The following is a 21060-nucleotide window of genomic DNA, read 5'->3' on the forward strand; positions in this document are numbered from 1 at the left end:
GCACAGGGAGCCGCCCGTAAAGACCGTTGCAATGATGCCACATTGCAAAGTGGCCTCCCGCAGCCGCAGGCTGACGGGAAGGCGAGCCAGTCCCTAAGCACAACGGCAAACACATTCGCGCAAATGTCCTGGTTGCAACTGCCAAGCCTAAAAAGACGTGTTAAAAAGGAACGCAGAGGAATCTTCGGGCAAACCGAAAAGCTCCTGACCCCAGGGAGACATACCTGTGTCCGGAGCCAGGGAGCCGCGGAGCCGCGAATGAGGCTTTGCGGAGCCTGGGGTGGCACGAGACGCTGGGGCCCGGCCTGGCAGGAAGCCACAGCGTGGCCCATGCGGTTGGAGCGCCGCTGGGTCTGGAAGTGGGACAGGAGCAAGGGAGCCCCCGGGCCGATGCACGGGGAGCTGTGTGTGTGAAAGGAGCAGCTCGGCCGAAGCTCCGGAAACCAAGCACACCCATCTCGCAGAACTATTCCATGGCCGCTCGGAGTCCCTCTCGACATGCACGGTGCTTGTTCCTTCCCCTGAGGCCACCGCAGGGTCCGAGTACCTGGGACCGACCATGTCCCCAGACCATGACCCTCCGCGGGCAACGGGCGCTCGCTGACAGTCAGTCCTATCATGGTGCCAAGACTAAACTAGACCTGCACCGAATCCGCTCAGGCGTTGTTATTTTGCTGCAAAATAGTTCCAGGCCAAGAGTATGGGCAGAGAAAAAGCTCCGAGGCTGGCGTGCGGGGGCAGCACACCTGTGGGCTCCCTATGGCCCACCGAGCCTCCGCGCCAGCCTGCCCTCCTCGTGGGAGGCAAGCCCCGGGCCACCAAAAATTCTAGAGAATACTTAGGCTTCTCGACAGGGATCTGCGTTAGTAGTCCTCTGTCTAAACACACGTGTTGACATTACTTGACGTAAGTCACATACAACGTGTATCGCTGAAAATACGTGAACCATGGTAAACTCCAATGACGACTTAAAAATTAAAGCCGCACAATGAAGCGACCTCTGCCTGATTGAGAGACAGCCGGAGTCTGCCGGCCTTTGACTGTTTAAATACATTCTGCACCTTTCTAGGACATTCGAAGAAGGAGGAAGTCAAACATAAGGTTTCTGAGAAGTTAAGGGGGAAACGGCGGTGTGGGTTCCCACCCCTTGAGCGGTGGTTCAGCCATGGGGGGCGGAGGCAGGGCGGGCAGGAGGTGGGGGGTCTCGTGAGCTAATCAGGAAAGAAAAGATAAAGAAGTAGAGACCAGGAGATTTCACACTGAAAGAAAGAAACTCATGTTGCCTTAAATATAATTTGTGTTCGTTACATTTCAATTCCTAATTTATACATAGCAGGGTTGTTAAAGAATTGCATTATAACAAAATTAGCCAGAATAATTAGCATAGCGTACGGGCCGCTGATTAAACACCCAGCAGATCGCTTGGTAATTAAGACCCGCGAGCAGCCGTTTCGAGGCTTTGTCATCTCATTACCCGCTGCACAAGGGCTTGCGCCTCGCCTCCCTTCTGATCTGAAGTTCATGGCACACACTCCGCGCCCTTGGTTAGGTCCTGAAACTGCCTCGCCCCAATTCCGAGCATTTTCCCGCGGTCACTGACCTCCCTCTCCTTGTACTTACCCCGGTGGGCTGGTGTCAGACTGGTTTCTACCGTCGGGCATTCGCTGCTGCAAGGCGCGTGTGCTTGGAAATTCAGGTTCAAAAATTTTCTCCAGACCCGGAATTCTTTGGCCAAAGAAAGAACGGAGAGCCAGCCACACTCTCTCCAAAGTTGGCCGGACGCCTGAATAGAAAACTGAGCCAGCGGGCGCCTGTCTCCTTTCGGGGCAGGGCTGGTGGCCAGCGATTTCAGGAATGTCTCCCTCAGGTTATTTCAGTTGCGGCGACCCTGGAAGGCAGTCCCGCGGGAGGCCCTACCCCGCTCGTTGCTGACCATCAGCTGCGGTGCCTTTGCTTCCCACGCGGGGACTCTCGCAGAGAGACGGATCATCATTGTTCCCCCACAAAAAAGGAACGGTGACCACGTGAGGTGACAGGGGCCAGCTGACACTACACGGCTGTCATAGTGCAACATGTGAATGTATCAAATCAACATCACATACACCTTCAACTTACACAATGTTATATGGCAAATATATATATATATATATTTATGTTTCGATTCAAAAAGAATCCAAAAATGTATTACTCTCTTAAAAGCTGTATGGCCCAGGCACCTCGGGTCACCACAACACACAGGGACCTGCCGGGGCAGCTGCACTCTGGGCGCAGGCTGACGTGGGGGGTCCAGGGTCCCCAGACACAGAGGTCACAAGAGAAAAGCTCCCCGCCCCCAGAATGCCCGGAAATCAACAAGAGGGGCTTTGCACTCCTAGGGGTCGCGGCATCGCGGCTTTCAGCCCAGTGACCAGCCCGAAGGGGCGGAGGCGGCCGCGCCCTCGCGGGCGACCCTCTTCTGTCCCTTCACGCGGTGCTTTCGCCTTCCTGGTCCGGCCAGCCCGCCTCTGAATGTGAAAGGTTTCACTCCATTCTCTCCAGTCCAAAACGTGTCCCACTTACAGGCCAGCGGACTCGCCTTTTAGATGACGTGAAGGCGCCGTCGCGTGGGACGCGACCACGTGCCCCTCCCGCAGACCACAGGCCCCGAGCCCCGTCTCAGGGAGTGGCTCCCATGTCTGCGTGGAGCTTCACTTTGAGAGAAGACAGGGTTCAGCCACACCTGTGAGAATCGTCCTTTCAAACGCTGTCCTCTCTCCTCCCCCCACAGCCCCGCCCTGCCCCGCCCCCCGGTCCACAGCCCACCTCTAGCGTGTGCCTCAGCTGGGCCTTCGGGGAGATTCCTTCTCGGGGGGAAGCGGGCCAGGGAGGGCTGGTGCCAGGCGGTAACTCAAGCCCGTTCCTTCTATATATAGCATCCCCCGCCGCGCCCGGCACAGCTGCTCACTCGGGACTCGGTGGAGAAGAACAGACGTTTGGTCAGCACACGCAGGGCTTTACAATGTCCAGCTCAGACCGCCTTCCCGACTACCCGCTCAGCTCAGATGTGGTGAAGAGGTTAAAGTCGGCACTGGAAGCCGGGGACGACGAGGCCCTGCAAGACCTGGTCTGCGCTCGAGTCCAGCCCGTGGACGCCGTGATAGAGCTGGCCAACGACGACTGGCTGAAAGACCCCTCCGCGCAGCTGCCGCCCGGGGTGCTCGTAGGTAACGACGGCGACCCTCCGGTGTGCAACTCTAAGTAACTCGTCACGTGTGCGGGCGGCCGGCGAGCGCCCAGTCCGGGAGGGGGGAGGGGGGAGGACGGCGGAGGAAAAGGTGGCGGGTGCGGGCCGGCGGCCGGACCCTCAGGGGTCGGCGTGCGCCAGGCTGTGCAGGCTGGGGGTGCCCATGTGTTTACGGGGCACCGGCTTCAGTGTCATACAAAAAGGGGGAAACGCACCCCGGGCGCCACCGCAGTGCCTGGGCTCCCTCGCCGCGTGGTCCCGGGCTGGTCCCTCTGCATGCTTCCTCCTCTCCGTAGAACCGCGTCGCGGGTACAGTTTTGTGTTCTGCTCCACTGCGTTACTGGACTTGAAGTATCTGCCATGTTGCTTCATGGTTGTCGTAGTTTCAATCGCCTATTGAGCTGATTAATCACAAAATACTTAAACCGAACAACTGCAAGAGGGGAATCTATGTTTCCTCTGTTGCTGCTATCAATAACAGTGTAATTAGCGTCTTTATTAGCATTCATAGGGCTTGTTCTTATTCGGGCGATATGCTTAGGATGAGTTCCTGAGAGCTGTATTACAGGAACAAGGCTCGGAAACTTCCCGAATTGTTTCTGAGAGGGTTTCTGATTCCTCCCACCGAGAGTCCGCGTGTCTCGGCTGCCCTGACGCTGCTGGCGGTGAGCGTGGGTGTCCCCCGCCCCGCGCAACGTGTGCCTCGGTCACCCCCACCGCCTGCTCCTCCGTCCTTCCTTCCCCGTGTGGCCGAGGCCCTGCCCACAGGCCCGCCTTCCTGTGTGGGCCTCTCCATGCGCGGCTTCCCTGGTCAGGCCCTTGGGCGGGACCTCCTGTTTCTTTGTGTCATTTTTGTAAGACTTCTAAACATAACATATACATAAAATCACTTCGTCGTATTTGCTGAAAATATTTCTCTGACCCGAGAGTCACCTTTACTTGCATCGTGCTATTTTCTAGCTGGGCAGACGCCCTCCACCACCCCTCGGTGGCTCCAGGGCCCCTCTCTACCCACTGAACGGACGCCCTCCCAACACACACGTGCATGCCTGCACACGCTCACACATACAGGTGTGCAAACACAGAAACTCACCCATGTGCGCACACACGTGTACACATGCATAAAACATACGTGCACACATGCAGGAAGTGCACCAAAAGGGGACGTGCATGGGGCGTCGTTGCACGTGACCAAGCTCTGAGGCGATGAAGAGAGCAAGCGGAGGGCAGAGCCCCCGGGGGCCCCACCCCGAGGTCTCGGCAAAGCTGCTGTGTGAGGCTCAGAGAGAGCCTGCCTCCTGCGTCCTCTTTTTCTGATCTTCCCGATGGCTGGGTGAGGCCCAAGAGTCACGAATGATCCCAAACAAAGACCAACAGGCCTTGTTCCCGGCCTTAGCTCTGTCCACCCAGGCCCGAGCCCCACTGAGTCCCTGGGGACTGTCCCTTGACTCCAGGACAAGAGGTGCTTGGATTCAGGCACAGAAGCGGCGTCTTCAAAGGTTTGGAGAGTAACCAGACTTAAGGCGATGCCTTGGAATGCAGCCCGCAGCGGGCATGGACGCTGTAAAGTGTCAAACGCTCGGCAGGTGGAATAGGAAGGCAAAGGGATGTGGCAGCCGGCGAGGGGCCAGCGCGGGGGGCGCCCACCCTGGCCAGGAGGGGCAAGAGTTGAGCACCACGCGGAGACAAGCATTCTGGGACACGGGGGAGGAAACGTTTTCCATCCCGAGGACAACCTGGTTGACAGAATTCTGGGCATTTTTCAGAAGATGACAATTTGCAAAAAAAAGCAAAGAAAATAGAAGTTCTCTCTGCTTGACAACATGAACGCAAAGGGACCGGTGGTCTCTGAACTGCTCGCTCCCACCAAACAAAATAGGAAATAATGATACTTAATTTCAGTGTATCCCCATCAGCACCACAATAAAAGCACCGGGAAAAAGAGGCACCAGGTGAGAAAATGGTGGGAACAGCTTTTTCTGGAGAATTCCCTCAGGTGCACATGTGCAACTCAAAAACACAACCCCCCGCCGCTCATGAGACAAAGTGCGGAGCGGACCCGCCCTTGCTCGGCCGGCGGCAGGCATGAGGCAGGAGAAGGGCCCTCCCTCAGGAGTCGCCCGCAGACGCAGCTCACCTCTGTCCCGGCGAAGCCACCTGCTCTCCCGCAGGTCAGACTTGGGGTGCCCCGCAGGATGCTGGGAAGGGCCAGGAAGCCTCTACCGGGCATTCAGCCTGCCAGTTCGATGCCACGATCTAACCCCGGCTCAATCCCCGTTAGTCACTGAAACACGTGGCCTTGCTGGGCTCATTTCTATACCCACTGAGTATTTCACAGCCAGGTACAACCTCCTCAAGGGCAAGGGCCCCGCCTCATCCTTGTCGGCCTCCAGCTCCTGGCATGGGGCCTTCGTCCTGGGGAGGCGCTCAGACCCTGGGTGCCTGCCAGGCGTGGGCGGGCCGCGCTCCTTGGCTGTCACTCAGCGGGCGGGCACGACGGCCTGTCCACAGACTCTCCTGGGGCTGGCCCTTCTGCAAAGAAACCTCCACCTCCCCTTCCTGCCAGAGTCAGCTCTCCGCTGCGTAGTGTTCACGACAGTCACCTTATGTGTCCTTGCCTCTTTCTAATGTCTATCGATCAGCTCAGCCACCACCTACAACTCAGGGACGCAGAAAGGACGTGCTGGGGAGGGGGGGCGAGGCCCGTCCTGCCCCCAAATGCATCACAGTACAATTTGGCAACTGGTGTAATCAAACTACTTAAGGAACAACTGATTGCTAATTGCCATTATTAAGGATGTCAGCATCTCGTGATTCTGCTGCTGATATATTATATACAAGTCAAGATGCTACTTGAATTCTTGATTGAAATGGAAAACCAGGGGCATTCTGTCGTGTTTGGGGGAATGGCATTTAAGCATCTGGAGGCAAGTTAAAGAACTACTAATTGGGTTTTTATTAGGAGATTCCACCCAGCCGCGAGCGGAGGTGGGGCGGGGCGTGAGGGGGCGGGGCATACGTGGGGGGGCGGGGGGCGCGCTGGATGAACACGTGCCGGACACGTGTCTGCCCACCAAGACTCGGTATTGGACTTCGTGCGACCAGCGCCGCCGCTGAGGCTGGATGCTGAGTGCGCCCCGAGGGGAGGGCCGCAGCCACTGTCCCCAGCCGTCCGTGGAGAGGATCTGCCCCCAGGGCAGGGCGGATCGCTGGGTGTCGGCCAGATGGGCGCAGCCCCTGCCTTAGGGGGCCCCCTGAAACCTGAGAGTAGATCGCGCTCTGCCGGTGCCTCGGGGGCGGGGGGCGTGATGGGCGCAGCAGCGCCACAGCTGCAGGGGGACCGGGTTCCTGCCTTGGTTCTGCCATTGCCTGTGTGGCCTTGAACCTGTCAGTCCGTCTCTCTGAACCTTAACTTCCTCACTGAGGAAAACGGGCCACCTTTCAGGGTCTTGGCAAAACGGACCCACCGGGGCTCTGGGACCCACAGTGTGGCCGTGCACAGAGGCTGGCCGCCCCGCGGCCCTGGGGCACGGCGCCTCCTCTCACCGCCCCTGCAGACCGCCCGCTCCAAAGGGAGCCCGTGGGCGCAGCAGGCCTTGCCCGCAGGCTGGCAGGCGGCTGGTCTAGGAGCTGGAAGGTGCCACCCAAGCAGCAAGGTGACCGGGGCCGGCCCTGTCCCGACTGCTAGAGAGGGTAAGGCCCCGGAGCAGGGTGTGTGAGAATGGGAACCAGCGCTGAGTGTGGTGAGGACCCAGAGTCAGCGCATGTCCCCAAGGGGCTGACTGGGGCTGGGAGAGGCTGAGCTGCAGCCTGAGACCCCGCAGCTGGAGCGGGGGTGGGGTAGGGACCCAGCGCCCTTCCTGGCGCCCTGTGACGCCTGTGTTTCATCCTGTGGCTGCATTTTACAGGCGGGACAGAAGGCTCACATTTGTCCCCTTACCGCTCAACAGCCAGTTAGGAGCAGCAAGTTCACTGGGTATGTTCCTGTCTTGCAGTCCGGGGCCTCGATACCTGGCCGCCCAGGGGCGCGTGGCAGAGGCTCTGTGCAGAAGCGTCCCCACTGAAGCTGAGCACAATGGCTTTACGTCACACATGCGCACAGGCCCACACGCAACGTACGAACAGGGCCCCTGGCTTCCAATGAGAGTATCAAGAACGGCACGGGCGAGCAAGGGGGGTGCTCGCTGCTGGGTAGGAGCAGCCGCGGGAAGCAGGGGGTCACGATGACAGGGAAGGGTGGCAGGGAAAGCTCTCTGTCATCTCGGCCGCGCGCCCCGAGCAAAGGACGTGGGGGCAGGGAGCCCCTGCTCGGAGCAAAATGAAATTAAACCTTTCTAAGTACTTATAAATCAGCGACTAATGACAGTGTCCTGCCACCAGCCAGAGTGTGGCTCTTATTACTTTGATGCACAAGCCAGAAAGAGATCTGGAATTATGCACGAATTATTGTCCCATCTTCTTAATTAACGCTGATTGCAAAATTCTTGCTAAAGTCCTTGCTAACAGACTCAATTATGCGCTGCCTGAATTGATTCACCCAGATCAAGTGGAATTTATTAGAAATACACTCTCCTACAATAACATCAGATTATCTTTGAACATAGTTAAATTATTTAGGAATAGAATGGTTCCAGGAGCAGCCCTGGCTTTCGATACAGAACAATATCTCCCACCACCTGGGATGAGGACACCGCCCTCCGCGCCGCCGGCCACCCCAGGCCCTGTGTTTCCCCGGAGGCGGCTGCGCCGCGGCACCGAGACGGGTGCCTGCCTCGGAGCTGACTGCCCGGCTTCAAAGCCCCGCAGGGCCCGGTGTTCGCGCGCCCAAGTCCGAGCCCTCGCTGCCTGGGAGACGCAATGAAATTGCAATTAGACTGAATCAGGATATTTTCAGAATCAAAACGGAGCAACAAGCTAATAAAGGAATAATGTATGCTGATGACATGCTTCTATTAGCGTCGCCGCTGAGCCTGCTGGAGAGTTTTGACAGAACAAAAAGACACGGGGGTGCAGAGGGGAGGCTTTTTACCGGCCCGGGGGGCCACAGCCCCGCCACGGCCCGCTCTGCTGAGGATGAGCACCGCGGAGGAGCTGCTCGGGAATGGCGGGCAGCGTCCGCCAGCCAGGCTCCCCCTCCGCTTCTGCTGGTCTTCTAACACCAGATTCAGCGACTGGATGTTGGACAAGGAGCGAGTTTGCCCCAGGCACCACACCCTAGCACACAGCGGGTATGCGATAAATATAAATAGGCCACACAGCGTATGGCGGACACTCAGACTCCCCTGGGTTGGCCCTTCAAAGACGAACACGTTCTTAACAGGCCGTGATCAAAAGGGAGGAGCCCAAGGAAAGGCAGCAGCAGAGCGAGCAGACAGGGGGCTCACAGGGGCACGCACCTTGCACAGGGACGTGGACGTGGCTGGCAAGGGGGCGTGCCAGTCAGGGGGAGGGAAATCCAGGCAGGTCCGTGGGGACTGTCCTGTGTGCAGCCCCAAGTTCTGGCCATGGGTGCTCACTGGGGGCGCAGAGAGCAGCCATCCGGCAATACAATGAAAGCATGTGACTGGGAAAATCAACACCTTCGCCTGTGGAGGAAGGACAGGCATGGACGGACTGGCACTGGGAGGCACAGCTGGCTGTCTCTACTCACGGTCCCCGTGGCAGCACAGCGGCGCCTGCCACCCCGGAGCCGGGCGGGCCTGTTCCAGTTGGCAGTGGGCTTAACAGCAGATCGAAGGTGACAGGAGAAAGAGTCAGCCAATCAGAAAACAGAGCAACAGAAAGGACACCACCTGAAGAACAGAAAGTGAGATGGTTAAAAATGAAAGGAACAGGGCCTGTGAACAAGAGAGGGGGCCTGGCTCACTCCAGGTGAGTTCGAGAAAGAAAAGGGAGCAGGGAAAATATTGAGGGAAATAATTACCAAACCTTTCCCAGCCTGGATGAAAGATACAAATGAAGGGATTCCAGAAGGTCGGCTGCCCTGGAGACAGAGAGGCGGGAGAGGAGGGAGCTGAGTGTATGCTCAGCCAGTGGCTTTGCTTGCTGGCCATTGCCGAGGCGAGTTTGCCTGGAGGAGGAGGGGCTGGCTTCGCTGGGGGAGGGCTGGGAAGGTGCGGGAGAGCGAGGCAGGGATGCATGACCCTCCTCCCCACAAACCCATGGCAGGTCCTGCGCCCGCAGAGAGGAGGCTGCACAGAGAGGCCTGAGGGTCGGCTGCCAGTTTTTAGAAATAAAGCTTTACTGTAACACGGCCAGTGCTTGTTCATGTGCATAACTTCCGTGGCTGCTTTTAGGCGACAAGGGCAGAGAGGAGTCCTCGCCGCCAAGACCATGTGACCAACAAAACCTGAAATATTTACTGTCTGGCACTTTACAGAAAAAGTTTGGTGACCACTGTCCAACAGCACAGACTTCAAATTTTATAGCTAACCCACCCCGCCCCTCTCCCTCCCGGCGCCCCTTCGCCACGCCCGCCCCCCGCCATGCCAGGGGCTCTGCGGGGAAGCAGCGCTGCTAGAGCGTGGCGGGGGGCAGGCGTTGCTGCCACAAGCGTGAGCTGTGGAAACTGACCGGACGGGTTTAGAAACACGGGCGGCAGCATTACTGTCGACACAACAGCCACACGTGTGGCCACGGGACTTGAAGTCATACGTCTTTTCTCCCCTTTATTTTATCTTGTAATTAACTGTAATTGTATTTTGAAAAAGAATCCATCTGTGACAATTTGGAACTTAAAAAAAAAAAAAATCCCTGGTCCTTTACCGCAGGCAGCTGAGAACCTCGGTGCAAGCCCCACGTCAGTGACACCATCACTCTCTTCGCGTCCTTGGCCTCGGGCAGGCTGCCCCTCTGCTCCCCCATCCTCGCGCGCCCTGACAACGCGCCCGCCCTTCCTTCCTGGCACCCCCGGGCCCCAAGGGCTCGTGGTTTGGGGCGGAGCGGAGTTAGCCCTGCAGGGAGCTCGCTGGGAACGGACACCTGTGAAGGGCGCCCGCACCTCTCCGGAGCCAGGACGCCTTTCCTCTTGCTGGTTGCTGATCGCCTGGCCCATCTTCCTTCTGGCAGGACAGTTCTTTTATTTTTTTCTTCTTTCTAATCCTCACCAGAGGATACATTCACTGGTTTTAAGAGAGAGGAAGGGAGGCAGAGAGAGAGAGAGAAAGAGAGAGAGAAACATTGATGTGAGAGAGAAACAGATCGGCTGCCTCCTGGACGCACCCTGGCCAGGAAGCAAAGTGGCAGCCCAGATATGTGCCCCACCCAGGAACTGAACCGCAACCGCTTGGTGTAGGGGACAGCGCTCCAGCCAGCTGAGCCGGCCGGCCAGGGCTAGCACGCCTTAGGGCAACGATTTCTACTCTGCCCACGCCGGCTTCTTCCAGGACGCGCGCCCTGTGCGTGGAAACTCTACAGAGAATGTTTACACGCTGTACAGAAATTTATTCTTCCGCACGCAAACGGTGGCGGCCTGAGCTTCACCAAACTCTTCCAAAATGTAATTAAAAAAAAAACAAAACTTTCACAATTTCTTAGGCAAAGATCTCTTGTTATTTTAACTCGCATTTACCCTTAGTAGAATTAGTAAATTTGTGCATATGTTGAATAGTCATTTATACTTCTTACAATGTCTACTTCCTATCTTTCTGTTGGAAGTTCAAAGTTTTCATACTTTGCAAACAGAAAAATAAGCAGAATGAACTCTGAATCCATCAGACGACACTGGCCTCTCTCTGCTCTGTGCAGAGCGGCAAAGCCACTGTGAGACCCCCACCAGGACCCGCCCCCCTTACTGTAGGATCAGTAAACATCGCCTTCCTAGAAGGGACATAGCGATCCGACCAATCCAGTTTCAAGAGCGTATCAGGCTCCCTGTGTGAGGTTCATGAAAAACAATCAGTCTGCACATGCAATTTGTCTCAAGAGCAGGAGCTGCAATTTTATCATGTAATTAAATCCCCATGACAGTTGTAAAGAAACTCCGTCACCTCTACCAGGGAAGGCGCCAGGGACACGCTTCCTGCGGGCTCCCCAGAGCCGGTAAATGTCCTCCCAGGGCTGTGTCTCGGTGGTCGTGGGCCGGGCGGGGGCGGGGGTGCTGCCGCGCCCTGTCACGCTGGGCCACGGCGGATCTGCAGGCTCAATGGCAGCTTCGCCCCGGAGCTCCCAGAACAGCCCTCCCGGGCCACCAAAGCAGCACTGACCTTTGGATAAGATGCCGTTCACGATGAGACGTGACTTTGTTGTTTTGCAGGAAAATAAGTTTGCAAGGTGTTTTTTCCTCCCCTTTTTCCTCCCCGTACTGTCTTCTCCCACACAATGGGAATGAGATTTCTTAATAATGTGAAATCAGCGCAGATGATTTAAGTCATTATTAACAGAGGCACTTGATCTGCGGAAGTCAAATGTTTTGATGCTGCGGGAAATGAGGTGTGCCGCGCTAACGTCGTTATTCGGGGAGAGGTGGAGGTGCTCTAACGTTTTTAACATTAGCGCCTGTGTCTCTGACGGACGCAGGTGAGCGGGGAACGGGTCCTGAAGTTCCACGAGCAGAGCCTCACACACCTGCCCGGCTGAACGTTTTCTTCTTCAATTACAAAAGCTGGAGGGAGCAGGGGGGAAGGAGGAGCGCCCATTAGAAATTAAATGGGGAGAGTGAGGCTTGAAAACGGTGCGCGAGGCCAGGGACTACTGGCGCCGGCGCAATGGGAGGACTGGAGGGGCCGGCGGGGCTGAGTCTTCGACAGAAGCAGTTCGCGTGGGCGGCGCGCACCCGGCCAGCGTGACAACATGCACCGGCGCGCCGGAGGAAGTGCACGGAGTCTCAGAACACCCACGGGGGAATGGCTTCCGGCCTAGCTTGTCCGTCCGCCTGGACACCTGAGCCCAGAAGAAAGCCATGCATTCGCCTCGTGGCCTGGCTAGGAAAGAGCGCGCACACTCGCCCTTCCCCAAGAACACGAGGGCGTAGCGACCGTCCCGCTGCCCGTAGCTCACGGCGGGAGCACGTGCAAAGGTACCCACGTGGAGAAGCGGCCTGCCCCTGCCCCCCATGGCGGACTCAGCTGGGCTAGTCCACGGACACCCGCTGAGCTCGTCCTCAGACGCTTCCACGGGAAAGAAAATCACTCGCCTGTTCAATGGCAGGATGCTAAGGCCTTGCGAGCACGTGAAAATGATAATGACCGTTTGAACGGGACCACTGGTGTGTCTCGCGTCATTCCCAGGTGGACTTGCCTGCCTTCACCTCATTTGATCCAGAAGCAAACACTCTCCCTGTCAGCCACCTACCCTCCAAGACTTGGTATGGAGGACCGGTGTTTATGTCTTTTACAGCCAAAGCAGTATGCTGCTAATTTAAGTCCCAAAAATAGCCTCTACAAAATTACATTCAAATGCACCAGACGACCTGGCTTGTTATTAGAGAGGTTTAGCTTGTGCACTCGGTCAACCAGATAAAAGTTGGCTGCCCTGTCCTGCTTGGAACTTTGTCTTCCAAGTTCACGCCACGCTCTGCAGCGAAGTCCACGGAAACGGCATTTCCTTAGTGTGCTTTATGGCCCACTAAACAGAGGAGGTTCCTCCTTCCAATGGGCGCCATTTGAGAGTACGTCTAAAGAACTAAAAGTATGAATCATCCTGGGTTAGAGAAAGCTATATTCATCAGAATCTCCTCTCTCAATCAGGGCGCTGTGTTTGTTCAGAAGCGGCCCCTTGCCCAGCTCCCCGGAGCAGAAGCAGAAGCTGGCAGGGCCTGAGAATACGCGGAACCACGCTGCCGGGGCGGAACCACGCCAACAGCGCGAGGGGGAAGGTTTCGGTGGTGGCCCCAGAGAGCAGGCAGAGATGGAGGAGGTGGAACAGGGCCGCGCAGATGATGGCTGACCCCCTCAGGTCCTCGGTGGAGTTGCCAGGCTCGCTCAGTGATGTCAATCACAGGCCAGCTTGAAAACAAACCAACCTAGTGCCCCACTCCCTTTTCTAAATACTTTTCATTACCAATTTTTTCCATATTTTTCATAATCCGTTTGGGGATCTTGTCCAGGACTGATGTCCATTTAAACGTTGGGGAACCCAGTTCTTTTCCTACTTGAAAATTGAAACTCTAGCTTCCTGGTCCTTCTCCTGTTTTATCACAATCTCTCAAAGATGTTAACAATTGCTCAGCAACTTTATACACAAATTCTCTCTTGGAAGAAGCAGTGTTTCTATGTGGACTGAGGTAGGCAGAGAAAATGAGACTTGAGTCGCTTCTTGAAGGGTAGGTATCGGCCTTGACTGAGCTCAGGAGGATGTGGAAGATTAAAATGAGGAAAAAAAAATTGGCTTGGTCCAAGCAAGGGCTGGTGGGCAGGGCTGGTGTGAGGCAGGCCAGAGGCCAACCAAGAGTGCTGGGCAGGGGACCGGTGTGGCTCGCCCGTAGCAGAGGGACACCGTTCAGCTGGCGGGAAGGAAGCCTAAAGAGCTCTGTGTTTGGCAGTTCTCTGGTCACTGTTCTTTCCTAGGTGACCCTTGAGGGCAGAATTATTGTATTTTTTGTCTCAGAATCCTAAAAACACACCTTGCAATGCAATATTCCATAAATGTTTATTGAACAAATAAATGAATGAATGGATTGGTTTTTAGGTATTTGTGGGGCGGGGTGGTTGTTGTTTGGTTTTTACTTTTTTTTTTTTAATGGAATAGTCATGCATAGAGCTATGCCTCTTCCTTAAAAAAAAGGACACCTCCCTGGTTGATGTGGCTCAGTTGGTAGAAGTGTCATTCTGTGCATAAACCAAAAGTTCACAGGTTCCATTCCCAGTCAGGGCACATGCTTGAGTTGTGGGTTCAGTCCCAGGTTGGGGCATGTGCAAGAGGCAACCGATCGATGTTTCTTTCTGTATCAATGTCTCCCTTCCCCTCTCTCTAAAATCAATAATCATGTTCTTGGTTTAGGATAAAAAACAAAACGACACCTCTACCACGCTCCTGAAATGGTGGCATGGCCTACTTGCAAGACCAACGCTGTCTACCACGAGCTATTTTTAAAACTTTTACAAGAACCCAGCCTTTCTGGACTACGACTCCCCGCCCCCTGAAGTCAGGCTTGGAAATTTAGGGCGCTGTTCACAAATACAATGCTTGGAAAGCTAAATTTAGCAAAGGGCGCAGGTGGAATGGCTCTTGTTTCTGGACTCTCCCCAGTATCCCCGCCCCTTTTAAAAATAGCCCATGACAAAACATAGCAGGTACAACAGACCTGCAGCGTGAAGTCACGCGCGAGCTCAGGTTGGATCAGATACCGCTCTGCGCGGGCGAGCCCTTCGGGAACGACCTCCTAACAGCCTGAGACGGGTCCCATGGCAAAAGGGTGGTGCTCAGAGACACGAAGTGCCCAAGGAATTAGTATTGCTGCTGGAAAGAATAGAGCATGTGCAGAGTGTGTGCGCAAAGGGAGCGGCAGGGGACTTCACCGCAGGGCACAGCGACTAGCAGTGGCCTCCGTGGTGTTCCCATCCCCCACTTTCCGCCCGCACCTGCCTCTAACGTGCCAAGGCGGCCGCCTGCTCCCCACAGATGTGGTCTGTATGCGCTTCCCCGCCACGCTGCCCGCCGTGCCCTGCATGTGTCAGGCACAGGGCAGACCTTTGGAGAACTCCCTGCCATTGCCATTAAAGTCACTGATTCTGTCCTCGCTGCTGCAGCTGCGGAGACCAGGGAGGGAAACTTGAAAACCCGTGAAATGAGGTTTCAGGGAGCCCTCATAGAGCAAACAGCGGGCAAGGCCGCCTTCTGGAAGCTGGCGAGGCCCCTTCCCACGTGAGGAGAGTGGGCCGTGCAGGGAGGCCACGGGCCTCGGGCAGAAGCCCAGCCCCGACATCGGAGCCTGGCCCTTGGTTGCACAGCGCGCTGTTCCCCAAGGGAAGAAGGTAGCAGGTGACCAGGAATAAGAGGCAGAACCACTGAGGACATGACGAGCAGTGGAGCATATTTCAAAGAGTCGGGTCTAGTTGTCCTTTCAACCATGTGCATGAGGACCTGCCTGCTGCGCGGGGAATGCGCGAAGGAAGCAGAAGCTCGCAGTCCAGTGGAGGCGCAGACAAGCGCCCGGCAGGAGCCAGCCACGCCCCTGGCACGCGGACCGGGTGTGAGGACGGACCTCAGGACGAGCCTCGGGGGGAGGGGAGCTGGACCGAGCGTTGAAGGAGAACGGCTGGGCCCAGGCAGGCGGCGGGGGGACGAGAGTGCCGGGCAGCGGGTCAGCCTACGAGACCGAGGCACCGCTGGGGGACCGCAGGCCCCCCGCGCGGAGGCATCTGCGCTCGGAAACATTTGTGCCTGCCAGTCTGGTCTGCAGCAACGGAATGCACGTCCTTATTAATAGAGTATAAATGCATTAAACTCCCCGGCGCCCTTTTCCCCTCCCAAGGAAGGTCAAGGGCGCTCTGTTGGGCCCACGATGTGTTGCAGAGAATCTCAGTGAAAGAGGCCACAGGTTCCTGCTCCCAGCAAAGGGCCCGACACAGGGTGGCTGCTCCGGCTGCGGGGCTCAGAGAGAAGAGGGGCGCGGCGCGGTGGCAGCGGCGGCTGCGGGGGGGTTTGGGGGAGGGAGACACGGGCAAGGAGGCAGCTGCAGAGGTTCAGCTGAGATGAGGAAGGCACCGCCCACGAACCCTGTTCCTGCATGGACTTTGGGACTTTTGTCCTGGGTCTCTCTGTTGCTTGTTTGATTCCAACACCCCGTAGCAACAGGATCCCAAGGGCCCGCGGTCTGAGGCTGGTGCTCGCGGACGGTGGCTACTGTCCTTCACAACTCTGCCGTCACCCCCTGTCACCGTCCCGGGCAAGTGCCCCACACTGGTCCCTGGTCCCATGCTTTTTTATCATAGTGCACATGGACACGGCAGAGGATCACACAGCCCAACCACACTGGCCCGTTCCGGCTTCCTAGTCGGAGAAAACAAGAATTGGAAAAAGGACAGGAGAATGGTGTATTAACTGTGTTATAAGAAAAAATGACCTTATTAATTTTTAGACTATAAAATAAAGCCCCGTACTAAACTGTAGCAAGTGAATTATTAATGAACGGCTCTTACCATTCATTCCTTTTCTTAAAATGGTGGCATTTCTCATCTCCAGCAAGGAGTGCGCATTTCGGGCCCCGTTCTCAGTAACCGGTAGGACCCCGCAGACCACCGCGGCCCCTTGCGGTCTCCGGCCCGCCCTGCGGGGCCCCCATCCCCCCAGCGACCCTCGTGCGGAGCGTGCCTTGTGGCCTCCAGCTGGGCCTCTCTCACACGTCCTCGGGGCTGACGCAGCCCCAGGAGGCACATCCACTCACCACGGTCACCGCAGCAAAGAAAGTGAAGGGACAAAAAAAAGCAAGGGGACACCCCACCAAGCAGGAGCGAGAAGGGCCGCTCACCTCAGGGCGTCCGTCCTGGCGCGGAGACCTGTTCCGGAGACGCCCAGGCGCGCGCGTCCATGGAGTTCACGTCCGCACAGTGCTGGGCAAAAACAGGCCCACGAGTGCGCGGGGCGGCTCAGGCTTGTGTTTATCCCTCCCTGCGTTACTCGTTGGCACTGTTCATCTTCTTACAGCTGTGAGCCGCTTTTGCCCACCCCTGCCTGATCCCCAGGGGGCGGCGGAGCACTTTGGCGTCTCAGTGGTCACACGACACTGGTCATATCAAGTAACCCTGATCTCCCTGGAGCCCACAGGAGTTATAAATACACCAGCACAAGCCCCAGCTGGAGGACAATGGAGTCATGACAATGGAAATAGCTCGCCCTCCATGAGACCATCTGTCCCCTCCTGAAGAACCCCGCCAGATCAACGGCCCTGCCATGGAGAGATGGCCAGAGCCGGTTAGGGGGCAGCTTCGGACCTTGGAGAGGATGGACAAAGGGCCTCAGGCAGCAGCCGCGTCCCCGCTGCGCGAGTTCCACGCCGCCTTGCTCGCGGGCAACCTGCGCCGCCTGGCCCCGCTCATGGACCAGTTCTTCCAGGACGCCAACATGGTGTTTGAGATCAGGGAGGAGGAGATGGAGTGGCAGGGGAACGCCCCGGCCACGTTTGGCCTGTCAGGTAGCCCTGCTCCTTTACAGCCGCGCGTCGACGCTGCACAGAGCTGCTAACGCTCCTCTGCCCCAGAGCCCCCACGTGGGCAGGCCGCTTTCGCAGGGGAACACACGCAAAGGGTGGCTGCAACTGCCATTCGGCGGGCAGGCGTTCTCAGGCGCAGGTGTCCGGTGGCAGGTGCAAGAGGCCACAGTGGAAAGGCCGAGGTGGCGGTGGGACGTGACTGCCTGACACTGGCTCGGGCGCCTCTCAGCCCGCGCTGGCCTCGGGCAGCCTGGGGGCGGGAGACGGAGGAGGAGCGCCCCTCCTTCGAGGGCGCCTGGGGCCGACGCCTGGCGTGTGGCTCCGTGAGGTCCTTCTGTGAGTCCGTGAACAGCAGGCCACAGCGGGGTGGCTGGGTCACAGCCAGCGCCCACAGAGGGCAAGTTCCCAGTATGTGCTCCTGGAAGGGAGGGGACCTCGAGACGGGGAGGGCGAGCGAAGGAACCAGAGGGCCCTGCGGCGTGCGCCTCAGGGTGCTCTTGCTGCCTGACCACCACTACGCGCTGGGCAGGCGAGAAACCCCCCCAGGGGAGACGCCCCTCATGGGACCAGGAGGGACAGCCCCTCCGACGCCCAGGCCGCAGTGGGCTCTCCGGCCTGGCTCTCCGCCCTGGGCTCCCTTTGCTCCGGGTGCCCAGATGCAACACATTTACCAAGGGGGTCATACGTCGGAGCCACAGTGGCTCTGCCAGACCGAGAGCATTTGAGACTGTGGTCAGCGAGCCAACGGTCAGCATCCTGTGTCCCCAACTCATGAGCCCTGGCAAAGGACGAGGGAGGCGGCTGGCTTCCGCAGCACTGACACAGCTCTGCTTGTACCTCCCACGGGAGGAAAACCGCCATGCTGTCACGGCCGTGCCCGGGATGGGCAGGGGCCGTGGGGAGGCGCGTGCTCTCCTGTCCGGCCACCTCCCGGCCGAGGGTGTCCCGGGGCGGTCCTGGAGCTCCGCCCCTCCCGCCGGTCCAGGCAGGGCACGAGTATCCCCCAAGGGCTGGGTGGCAATTCAGTCAAGAATGCCAGCTGTTGGAACGCTTGATTAACGTTTACTTTTCTAAGTTATGCCTCCCAGCCCTGAACACTTGCACGCTCAAATGTTGCAATTTCAAATACAGATTAATGTCACCCATGCCTGGGGTCCACCCCTCCTTCCTCTTCCCTCCTTCGTCTTTCCAGCCCTGGGAGCCGCGGCGCTCCTATGGTGCGCCCGCGGGACAGGAAGCTAGGGAACACCGACAGGCAGAAGGAGCTGTCCGAAGGGAAGGGCGAGCCGGGGAGCTGGTGCTGCCCCGCAGCCCGGTGCGGGCTGGCAGGACGGGGCAGCTGTGCCCCAGGCTGCTGGGTTCCCGCCCTTCCTGTCCTGCCTGTCTTCCCCGGCAGCTGGCCCAGCAGCAGACATGACCACATGCTGTCTGAGAACAGCGGGCCCCCACCTCTGCTGCCTTTCGTGTGATGCCTTCCTGGTGGCCAGCTCCAGGGGGATGGGGATCCCCAAGCAGGGTCGCCGTGGCCGCGCCCTTGGCCCAGCCCCCGATGGGACGCCGGCCCCATCCAGCGTGAGCCCAAGGAGAGCGCCGGCGCGGGGGACCCGGCGTCAAGCAGGACCCGCCGGCCGTGCGGGAGAAGCCCACATCCTCCCGGCACCTCCCGAGTCCCTCGCCACCCGACGTTTGGCAGAGCGTTGGGGGTGGGGGCGGGAATTACAGGAGGCTGATTCAGGCTTCCGACCCTGAGAACGGGCTCAGAACCCGGGTTCTCTGGAAGGCTGGATGCTCAGCGCCATCTCCTAGGACCTGGGCGAGCGAGCGGGCCCCATCCAGGCCTGAGCTGGGTGCCCTCCATGGCCCCTTCGGTCAGTCCACGGGAAGACCGGGGAACAGGGCAGGTGAACGGCCACTAGGGTGGGCGTCGGGCTGGGGACTCAGCACGCCCTGGAGAAGGGGGTGCCCTCTTCCCTGTCCCCCAGGAAGTAGGCTTCCTACCGCAGGACAATGAGTAGCACGGAGGGCCAGGAGCTGTCTCAGCAGGAATGTAGGTCATTGTTCTCTCCGGGGACTATCTCCATCCTCCTGGCTCCAAATCAGCCACGGTCCTCGCTGGGAAGGCAGCCGCTACCCCTCAGGCGCCCATCCCTGGGGCCTCCGGCCACCCTCATCCACTGCCAGGACGACAGGCCCCCGACACTGCCCCACGGAGCACACAGCAGCCCCAGGCTGGGCCTTGGGGACGCAGGCAGGCCGGAACTCTGCAGGGAGGTAATTATGAGTGGTCTTTCAAAACGGCTCAGCATGGGTCCCGGGAAGGAGGTGGCCTGTGGAAAGGGTCTCCTCAGCAGCTCATTACAGACACAGTATCGATTCTTCCATCGTTACCAGAAGGCATCTCTGCCATGTGAAATCCTGCCCCTTGAAGTGTATTCACCAGGGACCGCTTCCCCCGTTTCCACGAGCACTCGGGCCCGCTAACAACCTTCCACGGGCCTTTTGAAAGCCCAAAGTTTTCAGAGAAGTAGAATGTATGGCGCCCGCTCCATTCATCCTGCAAGAAAAAGCAATCTATACACACATGCACGCACGCACACACACAAAACCCTAAAAAGCGCAGAGAAACAAACCTGGGCTGTGCTGAATGTGGCCCGCCACATCAAAGCGCGCTTCTGACACGCGGCCCCTTCCAAGGCAACCCAACTTTCTGAGTCCGCTCCTTGAGCAGCGCCGGCGCGGCGGGTCGGTCTGTGTTGTCTGTTGCCTTCTCCTCTTCATGATAAAGGGTCTATTTGGGGCTGATGAGAAGGAGCTGGATTCCGGAAAAGCCCACTGCCGGCAGCGGCCTCTCCTTCAGAGCCTGGAAAACGTGAATCCACACTTCAATCCTCTCCTGTCCACCCTGCGTGGCCAGCTTTCAATGTCTCGAATGGCTCCCTGTCACCCCCACATTTGGCAAAGCCATCATGCTTCTCCCTGGCTCCCTCGTGGCCTTTTCCGTCTCCTCGCCTCTTTGTGCCCCTCAGTCGCCATCTCTGCCTCCTTCCCAGGGGACCTGTGCTCTGCTCCCCTCTACGCGCGTGTCCCCCCGGCCCCTCTTCCTGCACGCCGGTTTGCCCTTGTTAGCTCTCTGCCCTCTCTGTTTGTCTTTTCCACTCTCTCCGTAGCTGCCCCCGACCCCCTCCCCCTCCACCGCGCGTCCACGTGGGTCTCTCCGCTTTCGCTGCCCCCCCTCAGAATCTCTGTGTATCTGCTCACACACCCACCAGGCCCCTACCTACCTGTAAGAGATGGTTCCACCCTATTTCAGCCCTAATGGGCATCGCCCCCACCGGTGCCCCCCTCACCCCGCGCTCACGTTACCTCTCCACCCCCGCCCCAGGTCTCTGGACCCTAGAGTACAAGCGCGAGCTCACCACGCCCCTGTGCATCGCCGCGGCCCGAGGCCACGCGGCCTGCGTGCGCCACCTGCTCGCCCGGGGCGCCGATCCCAACGCCAGCCCCGGCGGGCGCGGGCCCCTGCACGAGGCCTGCCTGGGGGGCCGCGCGGCCTGCGCACAGCTGCTGCTGCAACACCGAGCCGACCCGGACCTGCTCAGCGCCGAGGGCCTGGCGCCCCTGCACCTCTGCCGCACGGCCGCCTCGCTCGGGTAAGTGACGGGCCACCTGGACAGCCAGGCCGCGGCTGGCCGGCAGGCCACGCCCATCCCCGATGCCCCGCCCCCGGGGCTGTGGGCCCCGCCCCGCC

At 58.4% G+C, this 21060-nt stretch overlaps 1 protein-coding gene across 1 annotated transcript in view; it reads left to right on the top strand.

The window, feature by feature from the left end:
• Positions 1-2952: 2952 nt before the first annotated feature.
• ASB18 (ankyrin repeat and SOCS box containing 18) overlaps positions 2953-21060 on the top strand; it is a 45032-nt gene continuing 26924 nt past the window's right edge. The window contains exons 1-3 of the mRNA XM_054570450.1: positions 2953-3193; positions 17150-17294; positions 20695-20962. Of these exons, the coding sequence (XP_054426425.1) occupies positions 2999-3193; positions 17150-17294; positions 20695-20962 (608 nt within the window). The 5' untranslated portion in view covers positions 2953-2998. The remainder of the gene's footprint in view (positions 3194-17149; positions 17295-20694; positions 20963-21060) is intronic.

This window comes from Pteronotus mesoamericanus, unplaced genomic scaffold, assembly GCF_021234165.1.
Source record: "Pteronotus mesoamericanus isolate MK-2021 breed Mesoamerican mustached bat unplaced genomic scaffold, CSHL_Meso_final contig_1018, whole genome shotgun sequence".
In the NCBI taxonomy this organism is placed as follows: Eukaryota; Metazoa; Chordata; class Mammalia; order Chiroptera; family Mormoopidae; genus Pteronotus; species Pteronotus mesoamericanus.